Source organism: Haemorhous mexicanus, chromosome 12, assembly GCF_027477595.1.
Source record: "Haemorhous mexicanus isolate bHaeMex1 chromosome 12, bHaeMex1.pri, whole genome shotgun sequence".
Taxonomy (NCBI): Eukaryota; Metazoa; Chordata; class Aves; order Passeriformes; family Fringillidae; genus Haemorhous; species Haemorhous mexicanus.
In genome coordinates, this window is record NC_082352.1 from 21,201,141 (window position 1) to 21,217,387 (window position 16,247).

General features: G+C 65.2%; 2 protein-coding genes across 3 annotated transcripts in view; one reads left to right on the forward strand and one right to left on the reverse strand.

The window, feature by feature from the left end:
- ZFPM1 (zinc finger protein, FOG family member 1) overlaps positions 1 to 12,834 on the forward strand; it is a 33,535-nt gene extending 20,701 nt beyond the window's left edge. Inside the window, exons 4-10 of the mRNA XM_059857508.1 lie at positions 5,241 to 5,374; positions 7,647 to 7,749; positions 8,436 to 8,645; positions 8,958 to 9,188; positions 9,494 to 9,589; positions 9,682 to 9,831; positions 10,191 to 12,834. Of these exons, the coding sequence (XP_059713491.1) occupies positions 5,241 to 5,374; positions 7,647 to 7,749; positions 8,436 to 8,645; positions 8,958 to 9,188; positions 9,494 to 9,589; positions 9,682 to 9,831; positions 10,191 to 12,385 (3,119 nt within the window). The 3' untranslated portion in view covers positions 12,386 to 12,834. The remainder of the gene's footprint in view (positions 1 to 5,240; positions 5,375 to 7,646; positions 7,750 to 8,435; positions 8,646 to 8,957; positions 9,189 to 9,493; positions 9,590 to 9,681; positions 9,832 to 10,190) is intronic.
- Positions 12,835 to 13,911: 1,077 nt separating this feature from the next.
- CIDEC (cell death inducing DFFA like effector c) lies at positions 13,912 to 15,913 on the reverse strand. 2 transcript variants are annotated; one of them, XM_059857516.1, is made up of 6 exons: positions 15,727 to 15,913; positions 15,212 to 15,283; positions 14,945 to 15,086; positions 14,695 to 14,844; positions 14,421 to 14,605; positions 13,912 to 14,331 (listed from the first exon to the last, which is right to left on the reverse strand). In XM_059857516.1, the coding sequence occupies exons 2-6, from the start codon at positions 15,259 to 15,261 to the stop codon at positions 14,118 to 14,120; spliced, it is 741 nt and encodes a 246-aa protein (XP_059713499.1). In that variant the 5' UTR covers positions 15,262 to 15,283; positions 15,727 to 15,913; the 3' UTR covers positions 13,912 to 14,117. The 2 variants fall into 2 exon arrangements, with proteins under 2 accessions (XP_059713499.1, XP_059713498.1); XM_059857515.1 differs by lacking the exon at positions 15,727 to 15,913 and having other exon boundaries at positions 15,212 to 15,603.
- Between the last annotated feature and the right edge of the window lie 334 nt (positions 15,914 to 16,247).

Consider the following 16,247-nt stretch of genomic DNA (forward strand, 5'->3'; position numbering starts at 1 on the left):
CCATTTTCCCTGGCATTTCCTGCACTCTTGTGGTGAGAGCCCTGAGGGCGATGCCTCCAGGCTGGTGCTGATTGACAGCTGTCAATCACTCACCTTCCTGCTCAGCCCTGCCTGGATCTGAGGAACAGGGGAAATCTGGGGCTTGAACCCCCCCTCCCCCATCTGGGTACCCCTTCCTGGGGGTTCTCCCACCCCCACAGGCCCTTGGGGCTGTGGCAGGGTCCCCCCTGTGGTCCCCTCCCCTTTCCGGACGGGATATCTTCCCTCTGCATCAGCTCCGGGGGCCCCTGCATCCCCTTCCTCCCCTCTCTGGCTTCCTGCCCCCCCAGTGCCCTCTTCCCGCTGCCTGGGCACAGCCAGGGGTCCCAGCAGCCCCGGGAGAGGGGACAGGGCAGGGACAGGGTGTCCCTGGCACAGGGGTCCCACCCCCCTGGCAGCCCCGAGGCAGCCAGGAAGTTTTCCTCCTTCCCATGCTTCCTGAGTGCTCTCTGGTGTTTTCCCCAGTGTTTATTCCTGTCCCCAGGACGTAGGTCACAGGTCCTGTGTGTTTCCTGCATGTCCCTTGTGAGGAGGACCCCAGGGAACAGGGGCTGCCTTGGCATGGCAGCACCCCGGGCATGGGAGCCCCTTGGGATGGGGTCCAGGAGTGGGGACAGAGCAGGACAGGGCGCCCCTGGCACAGAGGTCCTGGCAGCCCCAGGGAAGCCAGGACGTTTTCCTGCTTCCCATCCTCCCTGAGCCTTTTCTGACCTTATTCCCAGTGTTTCTATCCACATCCCTGCAGGCAAAGGTCCCAGCTCTTTCCCGGCATGGGAACCCCTTGTCATGAGGGATGGCAGCACTCAGGGATGGGCACCCCTTGGGATGGGGACCCCCTCCCAGCCCCATCCCAGCAAGGCACAGCAACACCCCAAAGGCAAATGTCTGGGAATGCTTATCAGCCCATCCTGCAGGGGCAGGGCACCCCAGCTTCCGTGGGGTGATCCCGGGGAACACGTGGCACGGCCGGTGCCACCCCGCCGCCAGCGCCTGCCAGCTGTGCCCCACAGCTGGCGAGCAGGAGCGGGCCCTTTTGGGGTGCAGCCCCCCTGTGCAGCCCCCCCGGGTGCTGGGTGGTGCCCACGGGGCAGGGCCTGCCTGCTGCATTATCCGGGGGCAGGGTTCAGCCCGATAAGGAGTCGCTTTTGGACTCGGGCAGCAAACAATCAATAAGTGGCAAGCGATGGGCAGCAGAGATAAAGGCAGAAATCCCCCCTGGCTCCCGCCCCACCGGGGCCTCCCCAGCGCCCCAAAGCGGGGGGCAGAGCCCAGCTGTGCTGCAGCCATCCCCTCTCCATCCGCAGAGCTGAGCCCAAGCAGGCACAGCCCAGCAAGGCTCGATTTAAACCCTCCTCACTCCTTTGTCGTCCCCAAGGCTGCCCTGATTACTCGAGCACCCGGGACGGCAAAGCCGGGATAATCTCCTTAGCCCCTTTGGAGAGATTTCCCTTTGTGAGCCGAGGTGAAGAGTGGAGATGCTGCGTGTTCACAGCTTAAGACTCTTCCCAATCGGCTCCCTCCATCTTATCGGAGCGGTGCCATCACATCATTGCAGTAGTTGAGTTGTCAGGATTTATTCCTTCCGCCGCGCTCTCGCCGCTTCTAAAAACAGCAGCTGGGGCTGCTGGGGGAACTGGGGGGAACTGGGGGGAACCGGGGCTTCTCCAGCTCGGATTTCCCCAGGCAGGGAAGCCATGGGAGCTTGGGTACCCATTGATGGATCCATCCCTCCATCCATCCCACTGCCAGGCCAGCCCCTGCAGCCACCCTCGTTTGCTCCTGGGTGTTCCAGAGGTGCAGCCACATCCAGGCACCCACATTTGCTTTTCTTGCAGGAGGGAAGGGCAGAGGGGCCCAGACAAACCCACCCATCCCATTCCAAGCTGCTCCTGCATCCCTTTGCCTCCTGCATCCACAGGACTTGAACCACATCCAAGCTGTTTGGTCCCTTAGCAGGAATCTGGAGATCCATCCATCCATCCATCCATCCATCCATCCATCCATCCATCCATCCATCCATCCATCCATCCACCCACCCATCCATCCATCCACCCACCCATCCAGCCCCATTCCCCAGTCTGTCCATCCCCAGGGCTGGATCTGGCGTGCCCCCCAGGCTGGCACAGGAGCAAGGCGGCCGATCCCGGGGTGTGATCCCATGACACACTGATAGCAGTATTTATCCTGATTGTATCCAGGCAGCTGCAAACACTGCAGGAACCTCCGAGCCCGGGTGCCCACTGAGGGGCAGAGCAGTTGGTCTGGATGTGGTTCAAGTCCTCTGGATGCAGCTGAGGCAAAGGGATGCGGGAGCAGCTTGGAATGGGATCAGTGGGTTTGTCTGGGGGCCCTCTGCCCTTCCCTCCTGCTTGCTCCCACGAGGAAGGCAATTGGATGTGCCTGATGTGGCTGCATCTCCAGAGCTTCCAGTGCTGCTCCTGGCAGTGCCATTCCTCTCCCTGGCCCCGGGAATGCTGTGGTCACCGTGCCCATGGGCTCTGGCCGTTCATCTCCATCACACCCCATGCTGGAGGAAGGCTCAGTGATGCCTCCCTGGAATTGTGCATCTCCACAGGCTTCCTCCCTCCCCTGTGCCCACCCTGGACCCTCAGGATGGGTGGGAATGTGGGTGCCAGCCAGGCCTGCTTGGCCATGGGGTGGTGACAGGATTAATCTTTGCTCCTGGCACAGCTCAGCCGATTCCTTTGGAATCTCTTGATGGGAAGATCAGCCGGGAGCAGCCTCATGTTCCCAGTCCCTGTCACACCAGGCAGGTGTACCTGGCTCTCTGGGGGCTTTTCCCTCCTTTCTTCCTTCCTTCCTCCTTCCCTCCCTTCCTTCCTTCCTCCCTGCTGCTTTTCTCTGTGCCCCAGAGCAAACAGGCCAGTCCCTGCCCAATTTGGTTAATGAGCTGGAAGATAAGCCCTGCTCCCTGATAAGGAGGGACCGATGGCCAGGTGAGATACCTGGGGGGTGTTCACCTGCCAGGGGATCCCACAGGGAGCTGCAGCTCAGGGACTTTGCTCCAGGACACCCCAGGGGCTGGCAGTAGCTCTTCCCAACCTTGCAGGCAGTGGGATGTGCTTGGATCCCTGGTGGGATCTCTCCCTGCAGCCTGGTGGTCCCACGTGGGGACACAGCTTGCTGCCTTTGGGCTTTGCTCCCAGTGTGGAGCACACAGCATCTCTTAGGCCTCCCCATCATTTTCCCTGCTCCCACTCAGCAGTGCTGTGTGTTTAGCTGGAAAAAAAATCATCTTTTCCCTCCTTTATTCCCTCGCTGTGTTAACGTGGCTGCAGCGCAGGGCCTCTGGCAGCATCCCTGGCTGGCCTGGGTACACTCATCCCTCTGGAGGAGCTCCCAGCACCACAGATCACGGGTTCAGCACCGTCAGTGGGGTTCCAGCACCCCATTTTCGGGTGGGTGGAGGCCTCGGGGCGCTGGCGGGAACGGGGCTGGCTCTGGCAGCACTATTTTTGTCCCCCTGTCTGGAACGGTTTTCTCTTTATCAGCGCCTGCGTGTTTTCTCTGCTGGGGATTGATACACACAAGATGAAGTGCTCTGACATGGGAAGTGTCAGGCGAATGCTCTTATCTCAGAGACATGGTCTCCTGACCCAAACGCTGCTGATTACCAGTGAGACGGGGAGGGGGGGCACCCGCAGGGGGACGTGGCCGTTGGGCTCCGGGCCCCAAAAGCAGCCGGGATCTTCGGGGTGCCAGAGCCAGAGGGGAGCCAGCACTGCTGGGGCTCTGCTGGGGTTTAGGCTGGGCAGCTCGGGGATGCTGAGGCTGGGGGGGAGTCCAGCACTCCGGCAGCACTTTGGGAATCAGATGGGAGGTGCTGGATGTGTGGAATAATGCGAAGGTCTGACTGCCCCGCTCAGCCCCGAGGCCACTCTGGTGGTCACTCTGCTCCCTGCCTGCCCTCAGTCCTTCATGGACCCTTCCTCAGGCTCAGTTCGTGCCAGGGAATAAGTCCCAAACAGCTCCCTCCTCCTCCTCCCCGCTGTGCTGAGGTGGAGCTGGTGGGGCAATGGGCAGGAGGGTGCCAGGAGTGTGGGGGATGTAGGGTGGGAGGATGCCAGGGATTCAGGGCAGGCACAGCCCGTGCCATACTCATCCCCAAAACCCCTCTGCAGGGATGAGATCCCAGCTAGAAACAGAGCTGGAATCTCCGTGGCCAGGGTGGCTTTGGGAGCGCTCTGGCTCCAGGGGCTCCCAGGCTGTGGGAGTGGGAAGGACAGGGGAGCTGAGGCAGAGCCCACCACCAGCAGTGCTGGGGGCTGTGGCACAGGGCTGCAGGGTGGCAGGGACCAGCCTGGTGACCCCAAACACCTCGGGGAGCCTGGACACCTCTCAGTGAGCAGCGGGTTCTGCCGAGGTGGCACCGGCCGCTCCCCTGGGATGTGCTCCAGGCAATCCCCAGTGGCCCGGGGTGGACGGAGGGGACCCGCGGGTGGCAGTGGCACCTGGGCGATGGCAGGTGACACCACCCAGCGCTCCCAGTCGCTCACCTCAGCTCACCCCAGCGCCGGGAGGATCCAGATGTCAGCCCTGCTAATAAACACATCAGATTTCAATCTCCGCAGCCATGGGATCGCTTTATCCTCCCCGCGCTCCCGGCTCCGAAGGCAATTTTGCCTTCAGCCAGCGCAGCCTCCTCCCTGCCCCCGGCACCCGGGACCAGCTGCGGCCCCTCGGGGCTCGGGGGGGCTCTTTGTCCTGCCCTGCCGGGGCTGGAGCTTGGCTCGGCTCCGGGATGGCTTCGGCTCCTTGTCCCCGGGGAGCTGCTCGGTTTTGGGGGGCAGCAGCCGGCGAGGGGCAGGCAGCACATCCATCTGGGTATTGGTTACCTGCCATCTTATCTGCGCTCCCAAAGACAAAGGCACAGTTAAAACATTTTCGAGCAGCCTTCATAGCGTATTCACATGTTATCTAACCCATTAAACCAGAGCCTTATCAGATAATCAAAGCCATTAAGCCCTGAAGCTGCTGCGACTTCGGGTGCGGGGATGGGAAACGCTCCTTCCGCTCCCGGGGCCGGGCCGGGACCCCCGGGCAGGGCTGGATCCCCCCACGGGACCCCCGGCAGCAGCTCCCGGCTCCAGCCGGGTGCCCACACCCCCGGGATTTGGGGTGCTGCAGAGGCCGGGGGTTTTGGGGCACCTGCCGCTGATGCTGTGCGTGTCTCCCCGCAGCTGAGCTGGAGCTGGAGGTGCGCGATGGGCAGAGACGGGTGCGGAGCCGCCGGAGCCTCCCCGAGGGCTTCTCCTGGGGCCCCTTCCCGGGCAGCATCCACAGCGAGCCGGCATCGCCGGGCCACGGCGACACGGTAAGGAGCACCCCGAGGGCACGGTGAGGAAGGGGCAAGTCCTGAGGAAACATTCTTTGGGAAGAGAAGTGCCTGAGCTCCTCAGATTCCTCAGGGAATCTCCTGCTTTGAGGTTTCCCTGCCAGGTCAGAGCGTTCCCGCAGGCAGGGGACAGGAGGTGGCCATCCCCTCTGCACAAGCTGCTTGGTGGCACCTGTCTCCTCCCAGAGGAGGTGGGATCTGCCTTTTCCCACCCCAGATTTGCTCCCTGGGGACTCTGGTGGTGCCTGGAAAGGACCAGCAGCTGTGGGGAAGGGGCAGGAGAGGAGCACCGAGGAGGGGGTGGCTGTTGGTGCCATCACTGGGGGGAGCAGCAGAGGAGGGAGGTGGCCACGAGTGTGACTCTGGGTGGTTTTAGGCTCTGGATGCTCCATCCCAGCCACGTCCTTCCCTCCACATCCCCCCCGAGCCGCACACAGGCAGCTCCAGCCCAGGATCCTCAAACCCTGGCTCCATCCCCACCTCTTCCTCCTCCTCCTCCTCTCTCCTTTGCTCTTTTCTTTTTTTTTTTTTAAGCTCAGGCCCGTTTATCTTTGCTGAATTAAATCCTTGATTAACCCTTATCTGCCCGGTTTGGCTCCCTATCTCCCGCTTGGCGCCGTGTGTCCAGACACCCGGTACAGGATGATTGATTTCCCCAAGATATGCTCAGCTTTTTTCTGATACTTCATTTATTGTCTAAATATTTTTGCTCCCATTTCAGCAGCTCCCTTATCGAGCCCGGCTGATGATTCCCAGCCCTGCTCTCCTCTGCCACTCTCCTCCCTCCCTATCTCTGCTCAGGGAAGGGAGGAAGGAATTGCAGCCCCATCCCTGATAGGGGCTGTCACCCTCAGGTCCCTTCCTCTTTGTTGCTGGCGGCGCTGGGGGGGGTGCAGGGGGTCTCCCCCAAATCCTGCCCGGCTCTGCTCTTCATCTCCGTGTGGGAGGTGATCCCAGCCTGGGGTTTTGGTGGGAGCTGGGAGCACTGGGTGGCTTTAATATTCCGTGGTGTGGAGCACCGTGTGTCCCCATCTGCTGAGGGAGAAGGAGAAAGAACAGGAGGGAAAAGAGCAGCAGGAGGAGGAGGAGGAGGAAGATGATTCCTACCCGCCCCCACCTGATCCCACAGGGTTCCCCCAAAAGATCCTTGTTCGGGAGGGTGTGGAAACCCTTTGGCAGACAGCTCAGGGGTGCCACGGGAAGGGGAAGCCCCTCTGGGACTGTCCCCCGAGCCCACGGGTGCCCGTGTCCCCCCCGAGCCGTGGCACGGGCGGTGCGGATGCGCGTCCCGGCGGATGCGGAGCCGATTGGGTTTCAGATGGGTTTGCGATGGTTATCGCCGCCGTGCAGCGAGACAGCGACCTCTTTGTTCCAGGGAGAACAAGGACGGGCTTCACGCCGGGCTGGGGCCGCCGCGGGGAGCCGGGGTGGGCACCCCGGGGTGCTGGGGGCACCTTGGGGTGCTGCAGGGTCCCGGGCAGCGCAGGCAGCCCCTCCATCCAGGGGTGCCCGCGGGTGTCCCCGTGCCGGGAGCAGAATTCCCAAGGGATCCTCCTCTCCCCGAGGGGGCTCCGCCCATGTGGCACCAGCAGTGCCCATCCCTGGGGGGATGCTGGGGGTCCCAAAGCCCCAGCCCCATTTCCCGTGTCCACGGGACAGGAGGGGGTTCCCCCACCACCATGAGAGGGGCACGTGCCTGTGCCAGTGTGTCACACTTGAGCGCCACATCCGTGTGCCAGTATATCATCCATGTGTCACACCCCTGTGCCAGTGTGTCACACACATGTGCCAGTGTGTCGCATGCGTGCGCCAGTGTGTCACACCCATGTGCCAGTGTCACACACATGTCACACACTTGTGCCAGTGTCACACCCATGTACCAGTGTCACACACATGTGTTGGGGGCTTTATCAGGCTGCCAGCACTCGGCTCCTGGCAGTGATAAGGCCCCAACTGGCTGCGACTGTCAGGCTGAGTTGGAGGGGTTGGAAATATTGGGATGGATAATTAGATTTCATATCGTTACTGCAGCAGCCATCGGAGGATCAGGGAGATTAATTTCCCCCCCCTTGTGCTCATTAATATTCATTAGAATGCGGGGAGGCTGAGCTGGGCATGGGCTGAGCAGGGAGTGCTGTGACCCCCCCTGGCAGCCCCTCAGTGTGACCCCAGCCCCTTTTGGGGAGCATGTGACCCCCCTGGCAGCCCCTCAGTGTGACCCCGGTGCTGACCCCCTGTCCCTGCCCCACAGAGCCCCCCCCTGACGCTAGTGCTGGGGGACGAGAGCTGCTGGCTGTCCCTGCTGCCCCTCGTGCCCGGAGAGGCCGATGCCAACGCCGTCATCTACAGGAAGGGTTGGTACTGGGGGCACTGGGGGTGGGAGGGGTCCCCATCTGTGTCCCCTGTCCCTGTGTCTGCTCCCCTCGTCCCACTGCTGGCTGTCCCTGGGCTTGTCCCTGTCCCAGCTTCCCTGGGTGGCTGCAGCCAGTGGGGTTGGGGAGGGTCCCAGCAGGGATGGGAGCAGGGATGGTGTAAGGATGGGCACAGGGATGGGCACAGGGATGGTTGTAAAGATGGGCACAAAGGCTCAGGGACGGGCACAAGGATTGGCTGAGGGGTGAGTGCAGAGATGGGTGTAAGGATGCATGGATGTAGGGATGGGCACAGGGATGGGCACAGTAACTGGTGCAGGGATGGGCACAGGGATGGATGCAGAGATCACATAGGGATGGGCACAGGGATGTCGCAGGGATGGATGCAGAGATCGTGCAGGGATGTCGCAGGGATGGATGCAGAGATCGCGCAGGGATGTCGCAGGGGTGGCACTGGGATGTGTGCAGAGACGGGCACAAGCCGGAGCGGCGCTCCGGGCGGGCTCTGCGGGGCTCAGCGCGGGCAGACACCGCCATCTCCAGGCCGTGGCCGGGAGGAAGCAGCGGCCGTGCCGGGACCGCGGGGACAGGGCGGGACGGAGGGGCCGGGCCAGGCGGGCGGCAGGACGGGATGCAGCGGTCCCTGCTCACCGCTGTCCCCTCTCCAGACGAAGCCCTGTGGTGCCGCACGACGCGGGCACTGCGGGAGGACGAGCCCCTGAGCGCCTTGGTGGTGGCAGAGCCACCAGCTGTCCCCAACCACGGGGTGAAAGCAGAGCCCAGCGAGTCCCCGTACCCGGCGGCGCTGCACTCCGACATCCAGCTGCTGCCACAGCAGGCCGGCATGGCCGCCATCCTGGCCACCGCCGTGGTCAACAGTGAGTCCGGGGACACGCGGGGGGGACACACGGGGAGGGACATGCTGGGAGTGACACACGGGGAGGGACACATGGGGAGGGACATGCTGGGAGGGACACATGGAGAGAGACACATGGAGAGGGACACGCTGGGAGGGACACACGGGGAGGGACACATGGGGAGGGACATGCTGGGAGGGACACACGGGGAGGGACAAGCAGGGAGGAACATGCAGCACCACGGCCCTGTCGGGGCTCCCCAGCCTGTCCCCCAGCGATGTCCCTGTCCCCAGCCTGTCCCCCAGCGATGTCCCTGTCCCCTGCTCTCCACAGAGGACGTGTTCCCGTGCAAGGACTGCGGGATCTGGTACCGCAGCGAGCGCAACCTCCAGGCCCACCTGATGTACTACTGTGCCAGCCGGCAGAGCGCTGGCGCCGGCTCCCCCGCCCTGGACGAGAAGCCCAAGGAGACCTATCCCAACGAGAGGGTCTGCCCCTTCCCACAGTGCAAGAAGAGCTGTCCCAGTGCCAGCTCCCTGGAGATCCACATGCGGAGCCATAGCGGTATGGCACAGCCTGGCATGGCATGGCATGGCACCCCTCGTCTGGAGGCTTTGGGGGGGGCAGCATGGTGACCAGTTAGAGGAGGCTGAGCTGCTGGAGGGGCAGGGAGGATGCAGGGCTGGAGCACACTGAGCAGTGGGATGAGGCTCTCCCCAGCTGGTTTGGGGCACTGGTTTGGCACTGCTCACTTGTAGGTCTTCCCCCATCTCAGACCTGTAGAGACAGAGGGAGCTGGCCCTGTGGGCGTCCCCACAGTCCCTGTCCCCCTCCCCTCAGCACTGAGTGTCTGTCTGTCTGTCCGGCAGGAGAGCGGCCGTTTGTCTGCCTGATCTGCCTGTCCGCCTTCACCACCAAGGCCAACTGTGAGCGGCACCTGAAGGTGCACACGGACACCCTGAACGGTGAGTGTCCCACAGGGACAGCCCTGTCCCCCCCAGGGATGGGCACTGTCCTTCCTGCCCTGCCTGCTCAGCCCGACGCTCTGTCCCCTCAGGTGTCTGCCACAGCTGTGGCTTCATCTCCACCACGAGGGACATCCTGTACAGCCACCTGGTCACCAACCACATGATCTGCCAGCCGGGCTCCAAGGGCGAGGTGTTCTCACCTGGGTCAGCCCTTCCTGCTGCCAAACCCCTCGCTCCTGGTGAGTCCTGGGGCTGTGGCCATGGGGGACACAGGATGGCATTGTCACCAAAGGCTTGTCACCAGCTGGGCCTGGTGGTGGGAAGGGAGGTGGGGATGGTACAGTGTCCCTGTGCCAGGACATTGGGAATGGGGAACAGAGCAGGATCCCTGTGCCAGGGGTGTTGGGAACAGGACATGGCAAGCATCCCTCTGCCAGGATGTGTGGAACAGGGAACGAGGTGAGGATCCTGCCCTGGGGTGGGTGTCAGTAACAGGGGAACAGCACAGCACCCCCATGCCGGTGCTCTCGGTGACGCCAGTGCTGATCCTCCCTGTGCCAGGGATGCCGGTGACACTGTCACCTCTGTCCCCCTGCAGGGCTGAGCCAGCCGAACAACGCGTCCCTGCGGAAGTGCAGCCTGGGCCCCTTCCTGCCCGAGGCGCTGCCGGCCCTGCCGCAGCACGTGGTGCTGCCCGGTCCCGACACCGCCCCGGCACCGGCACCGTCCGCCTCGCCCCCCGACCCCAGGGCCGGCAAACTCTCGCCCCCAACCCAGCCGCAGAACGGGGAAGGGCCTTCATCGGCATCCTCCTCCTCCTCCTCCTCCACGTGCGGCGAGCCCGTGCGCATCAAGGAGGAGCCGGCCGGCAGCCCGGCCAGCGAGGCGGAGGCGCCCAGGAGCGGGGAGGGGGCCGGCAGCCCCGACGGCGGCTCCCGGACCTCGTCCCCCCGCAGCCTGTCCTCGGCCAAGGTCAAGTCGGAGCTGGCCAGCCCCACGCCGGGCTCCAGCCCCGTGCCCAGCGAGCCGGGGACGGGCACGGCCGGCGGCACCGTCTTCCTGCCGCAATACGTGTTCGGCCACGAGGCCGCGGTGGTGCCGCAGGCGTCGGAGATCCTGGCCAAGATGTCGGAGCTGGTGCACAGCCGGCTGAAGCAGGGCCACGGCGGCGCGGTGCCACCCGCCATCTACACGGGCACGCCGGTGCCCAAGGGGGCCACGTGCTTCGAGTGCGAGATCACCTTCAACAACATCAACAACTACTACGTGCACAAGCGCCTGTACTGCTCCAGCCGGCACCTGGCCGAGGACAGCCCCCCCGGGGCACGCAAGCTGAAAGCCCCCCCCGGGGCGCCCAAGGGTCCCCTCGCCCCGGGAACGCTGCTGTCCCCTCCGGCGGGCAACGGGCAGGGCCCGGCAGCGGGGGACGGGGACGCTGGCCGCGACGCCACCCCTCCAGCCGCCGCGCCGGAGGGCAAGGCTGAAGAGGGGGGCACCAAAGCGGGGTCCCCCGAGGCGGAGGGGGGGTCGGGGAGGTGCAGCGAGGACAGCCAGAGCCCCGGCAGCTCGGCGGGCGACGAGGGGGACGAGGACCCCAGCAAGACTCTGTGCGAGGCGTGCAACATCCGCTTCAGCCGCCACGAGACCTACGTGGTGCACAAGCGCTTCTACTGCGCCTCCCGGCACGATCCCCCCCTGCGCCGCCCCGCCGCCCCCAAAGTGCCCTTCCTGCCGCAGCCGCTGCGCACCCGCAAGCGCCGCAAGCTCTACGAGATCCACGGCGCCGCTCGCCGCCCCGCCGAGCCCCCGCCGGCCCCGGAGCCCCCGCCCGCCGAGCCGCCCGCGGCCGCCCCCGAGCCCCGCGCCAGCCCCGACGCCGAGGGTCCCATCGACCTGAGCAAGAAGCCGCGGTGGCAAAGCGAGCCGCCACCGACACCGGTACCGGCACCGGCGCCGCTGCTGCCCCTGGCCGACTACCACGAGTGCACCGCGTGCCGCATCAGCTTCAACAGCCTGGACGCGTACCTGGCGCACAAGAAGTACCAGTGCCCGGCCACGCCGCTGCAGCCCCGCACGCTGGAGCACCTGCAGAAGATGAAGGGGGCCATGGCCGCCCCCCTCAAGGGCCGGCACAGCCCCGGCAGCCCCGGCGAGGGGGAGCCCGAAGGAGGGGTGCGGGTGAGGGCGGCCCCGGCGGGGAGCCCCGGCATCCCCTACCCCGGGGCGGACTCGCTGCAGCGTCACCCCAAGGGTTCCCTGCCACCGCCGGGCGCCAAGGGTCCCCTGGCCGCCTGTCCCTACTGTCCCCTCAACGGGGCCATCAAGGGCGACCTCCTCGAGCACTTCCGAAACGCCCACGGGCTCTTCGTGGCCAAGCCGCCGGCGGGGGCCGGCCCGGGGCTCCCGGAGGCGCTGGTCCCCGGTGCCAGCAGGACGCCCGAGCCCCCGCTGCCCGCCGCGTCCCCTCCTCGCCCGCCCGGCCCCCGCCTCCGCCGGGACAGCCTCACCGCCAAGGAGGGCCGGGACAGCCCCCGGCCCCCCGGCTCCCCCCGGGCCCCCACTTCGCCCGGAGCCCCCGAGGGACTGCGGGAAGCCGCCCGCAAGCCCCCCACGCCCCCCGCCTACACAGACAGGGGGGTGCAGACCCCCCCGGCCAAGGCTGTGCCCGGCCCGGTGCCCAACGGCAATCACAGGTACTGTCGCCTCTGCAACATCAAGTTCAGCAGCCTGTCCACCTTCATCGCCCACAAGAAGTATTACTGCTCCTCCCACGCCGCCGAGCACGTCAAGTAACCCCCCCAGAGCCCCCTGGCACCGCTCGGGGGGCTGCAGGGGCTGGGGGATGGAACCGGTGCCTGACACACCCTCCCCGTGCAGGGGTCGGGGTGATGGAGGACCCCCCCAGGAGGCCCCACAGTGGCAGCTTCGGCATCTGGAGCCCCAAAGTTCACCCGGGTTGGGGGGTGAGGACACTGGAGGTGGGGGTCGGCACCCACCTGTGCCCTGGGGGGAAACTGAGGCAGGAGGACTGTGCATGGCCCTGCCCTGGGGGCTGCAGGGGGCTTTTCCCCGTAGACACTACGGGGCTGGGGTGGGGGTGTGGGGGGCACGGCACCCCAGGAAATCCGGGGGTGCCCCCACTGCAGAGCGGATCCTGCACGGAGGCAGCCCTGGGAGCGAGGATGGAGCTGCCCTGGGAACTGTGTGTATAAGTGTGTACAGAAATAAATATGTCTGCTAAACACCTGTGTGGGGTGGGGGACGGCCACCAGCACCCCGAGGGGCTGGGCCATGGGGTGTGTACAGCCACGGGTGACAGCAAGGGCAGGGCATGATGTCCCCACGCTGTCCCCAGTGCCCCCGGGTGGCACCTTCAGCAGCACGGGGACATCAAACATCTGTGCCATGGGGCAAAGTGCTGCTCCCAGATGGGGCTCAGCTGGTGCTGATGGCTCATTAATTGTCAAGGTAATTAAGCCCCACAGCACTGGGTGGGGCTCAGGTCTCTGCCACAGGAGCAGTCCCTGCACTGCAGCTCCAGACCCTGCCGTGAGTGCCCAGGTGAGTGTGGCTCAGGTCAGGTGTCACCCACAGGGTGACAGGGGAGGATGGCCCTAAGGACCCCCAGGGAATGGCTTCTTACCTCCCCACAGCTCATCCCAGTGCTTCCCAGTATTCCCAGTCCAGCACAGGCAGGCAGTGGGTTGTTCCCCTCCCTCCCACCCTCTCTAGCAGGGGTGGTGCTTCAGGATCTTTCTGGGAACACTCGGGGACAGTCCCCAAGGGCCAGGTCACTGGAGCCCAGTGCCCCCAGCTCTGTTTGTTTCCCAGCTGGTATCCCTGGAGCTGCTGGGCCCTTGGGATACCCCTGGACCTGGCCAGGCCAGCACCAGGGTTGTGCAAGGTTGGGGTGGGCACAGGGACTGCCCCTACCCAGGGCTGCCAGTGGGGCTGGGGACCCCAGGGACCAGAACACCCCCTCATGTCCCTCCCTCCGTGCCAGCCCTGCACAGTCAGGGGCACAAGCAGCAGGGAGATCCTTCATCCCTCTAAAGGGAGCACGGACACGCATGGTGCCAGCTGCCACAGGCCAGGCTCTGGGGTTTGCCCCATCACTGTTGTGGGTGTCTGCAGTGCCAGGGGGTGGGAGCCAGGCTCTGGTGCCAGGGAGGAGGAGGATGAAGGCAGCAGCTCCCCTGGGGAAGCGCTTGCAACAGGTTCCCTCCTCGCACCTCTTACACCACCAGCTCAGGGTGCCAAGCAGTGCAAGGGCTGAGCGTCCTGGGTGTCCCCCCCACAAAGACAACACAAAATGCAGCTGAATTCAGGAGAACTTTACTTAAATAAATATATTTACAGAGCAGCAGCTATTCCAGAGCAGATTTGGCCACACTCAGCCAGCGGAGTGCAAGGAGAGGCTGTGCCAGGCACTGTGGCAGCCTCTGCCCAGGCATTGACCTAGCAGGGTGCTGGGACCCCCAAGGGTTGGGGGGACAGCGGAGGGGACAGGCCAGGCCAGCCAGCCTCACTGTGACATCTTCTTGTAGGGCAGGGCAGGGAGGCTGCAGGGCAGGGCAGGGAGGCTGCAGGGCAGGAGGTTCTGCAGGGGCAGCGAGCTCTTCTCCTCTTCCTTCTGCTCCTCCTCGGTGGCATCCAGGAGCTGCTGCATGTAGCACGAGGTGCCCAGCAGGACGTGGCCCGTGGCCTGCATGGTGAACAGTGCCCAGCGCAGCGCTTCCCTGGGCAGGGAGAAAGGGGTCAGCGTGCCACCACGGCAGGGCTGGGCAGTGTCCCCGTCCCCGGAGTGTCCCCAAACCCGCACACTCACTTCACCAGGCGCCGGGCCCCGTAGCAGCGCAGGTCGTAGGACATGCTGTAGGTGCCATACAGGGTGGCTTTGACGTTGAGGCAGCCCAGGTCCTTCGGGTGGGTCTTGTACAGGTCGAAGGTGACGCAGGCGACGTCGATCCTGCGCGGGGGCTTGCGGGACAGGCCCACCTGGTAGCCACGTGTCTGCGGGAGAGCGGCACCGCGGTCACCCTCCCAATCCCACCTGCAGCGTGGGACAGAGGGACAAACCAGCCCCTCAGGGCTCCCCTCACCTTAGGGGCAGTCCAGGTCTGCCCCTTGCTCAGGGCCATCAGGGCCGTGCCCTCCTCCAGGGTCCGGAAGAAGGACTCAGTCTCCACGGCCGTGCCGTCCTCATCCAGCACCAGCGCGATGGGCGCGGGCAGGGCCAGGGCGCTCTGGGCCTGCGGAGGGGCTGGGGGTCAGCAGGGCTGGGGACAGGCCCTGGGCGGGCAGACGCACAGACAGAGCCCAGACAGACACAGAGACAGAGCCCAGACAGACCTGGCACAGCAGCTCGGCGAGGCTGGGGGCCATGACGCCCTTGCGCAGGCTGCGGTCCCCGTTACACACACGGTAGGGCCGGGGCCGTGGGGCCGGGCCTGCCAACAGCTGCTGGGTCATGGAGGCGCTGGCTGAGACACATCTGGGAAGGGACACAGGGATTGGGGTGCTCTGAGAGCCAGCAGGACCCCCTGGCAGTGCCAGCACCCAGGGAGGGCTCTGGGGGGATGTCCCCTATGCTGGGGACAGGGGGTCCATGGCACTTACTTGGACACGGGGGCAGCCAGGCGCTGGCTCAGGGATTTGGCGTAGTCCATCTTCCAAGGAGCACGGAGCAGCCTGCGGGGAGGAAGGACAGTGGTTCCTGTCAGCTCTAGAGGTGTTCCCACCAGCACGTCCAACTCCGCTCCAGGGGTTCTTCCGCTGCTTTCAGCTCCCGTCTGCTCCAGATGTCCCCTCTGGCAATCCCAGTGACAGAATTGAGCCTGAGCTCTGTCACCGCTGCCTTTACAGGGGCTGGTCCTGCCCTTTAGCCAGGGCCAGGCCAGCGGGGGCCGCCCGGCCAGAGTCCCCTGCCAGCAGGGCTCTTGCGTAAAGGGACACGTGGGAGCCTGAGTCAGCGCTGGAGCAAAGGTGAGACAGCAGCCCTGGGCTCCTGCGAGAGGACACCGGGGCTTTGGGGTCAGGGACACCCATGGGAGCACCCCCAGCCCTGCTGCTGATCCAGGGCTGTCTCCAGCCAGGAGCCTCATGGGGGTCCAGTGGAGCTCCCATCCCCTCACCTCCAGGGAACAGCAGCTCTTCTCCCGAGGATCAAGCCCGTGTGCCTCACCTGCCCTTATGTACCTGTCACAGAGGCTCCTCCCCGGGCCGCACCCTCCGGCCGGGGAGGGACCGGGAGCCGGGCAGGTCCGGCCGGGGAAGGGCAGGCTGGCAGGGCGTCCCATCAATCCGTACAAATGTTCCCGTGGGTGTCACAGGACGGTGCCAGGCTGTTCCCAGTGGTGTCCAGGGACAGGAGGGGCAGCAGCGGCCGTGAACCAAACCAGGAGAAGTTCCCTCTCAAGGCGAGGGAGAGCCTGTGCCCATGGAGGGTGGCAGAGCCCTGGCACAGCTGCCCAGGGATGTGGGGTCTCCTGTCTGGAGCCATCCCAAACCCACCGGGACGTGTCCCTGTGTCACCTGCCCCAGTTGTCCCTGCCACAGCTCCCTTGCACCCCAAACATTCCCCGATCCTGCGGCACGCGGGTGCCCCGTCCCTGTGCGCGGGTGCGACCCGGGCACATCTGGAACGTTGCACTTC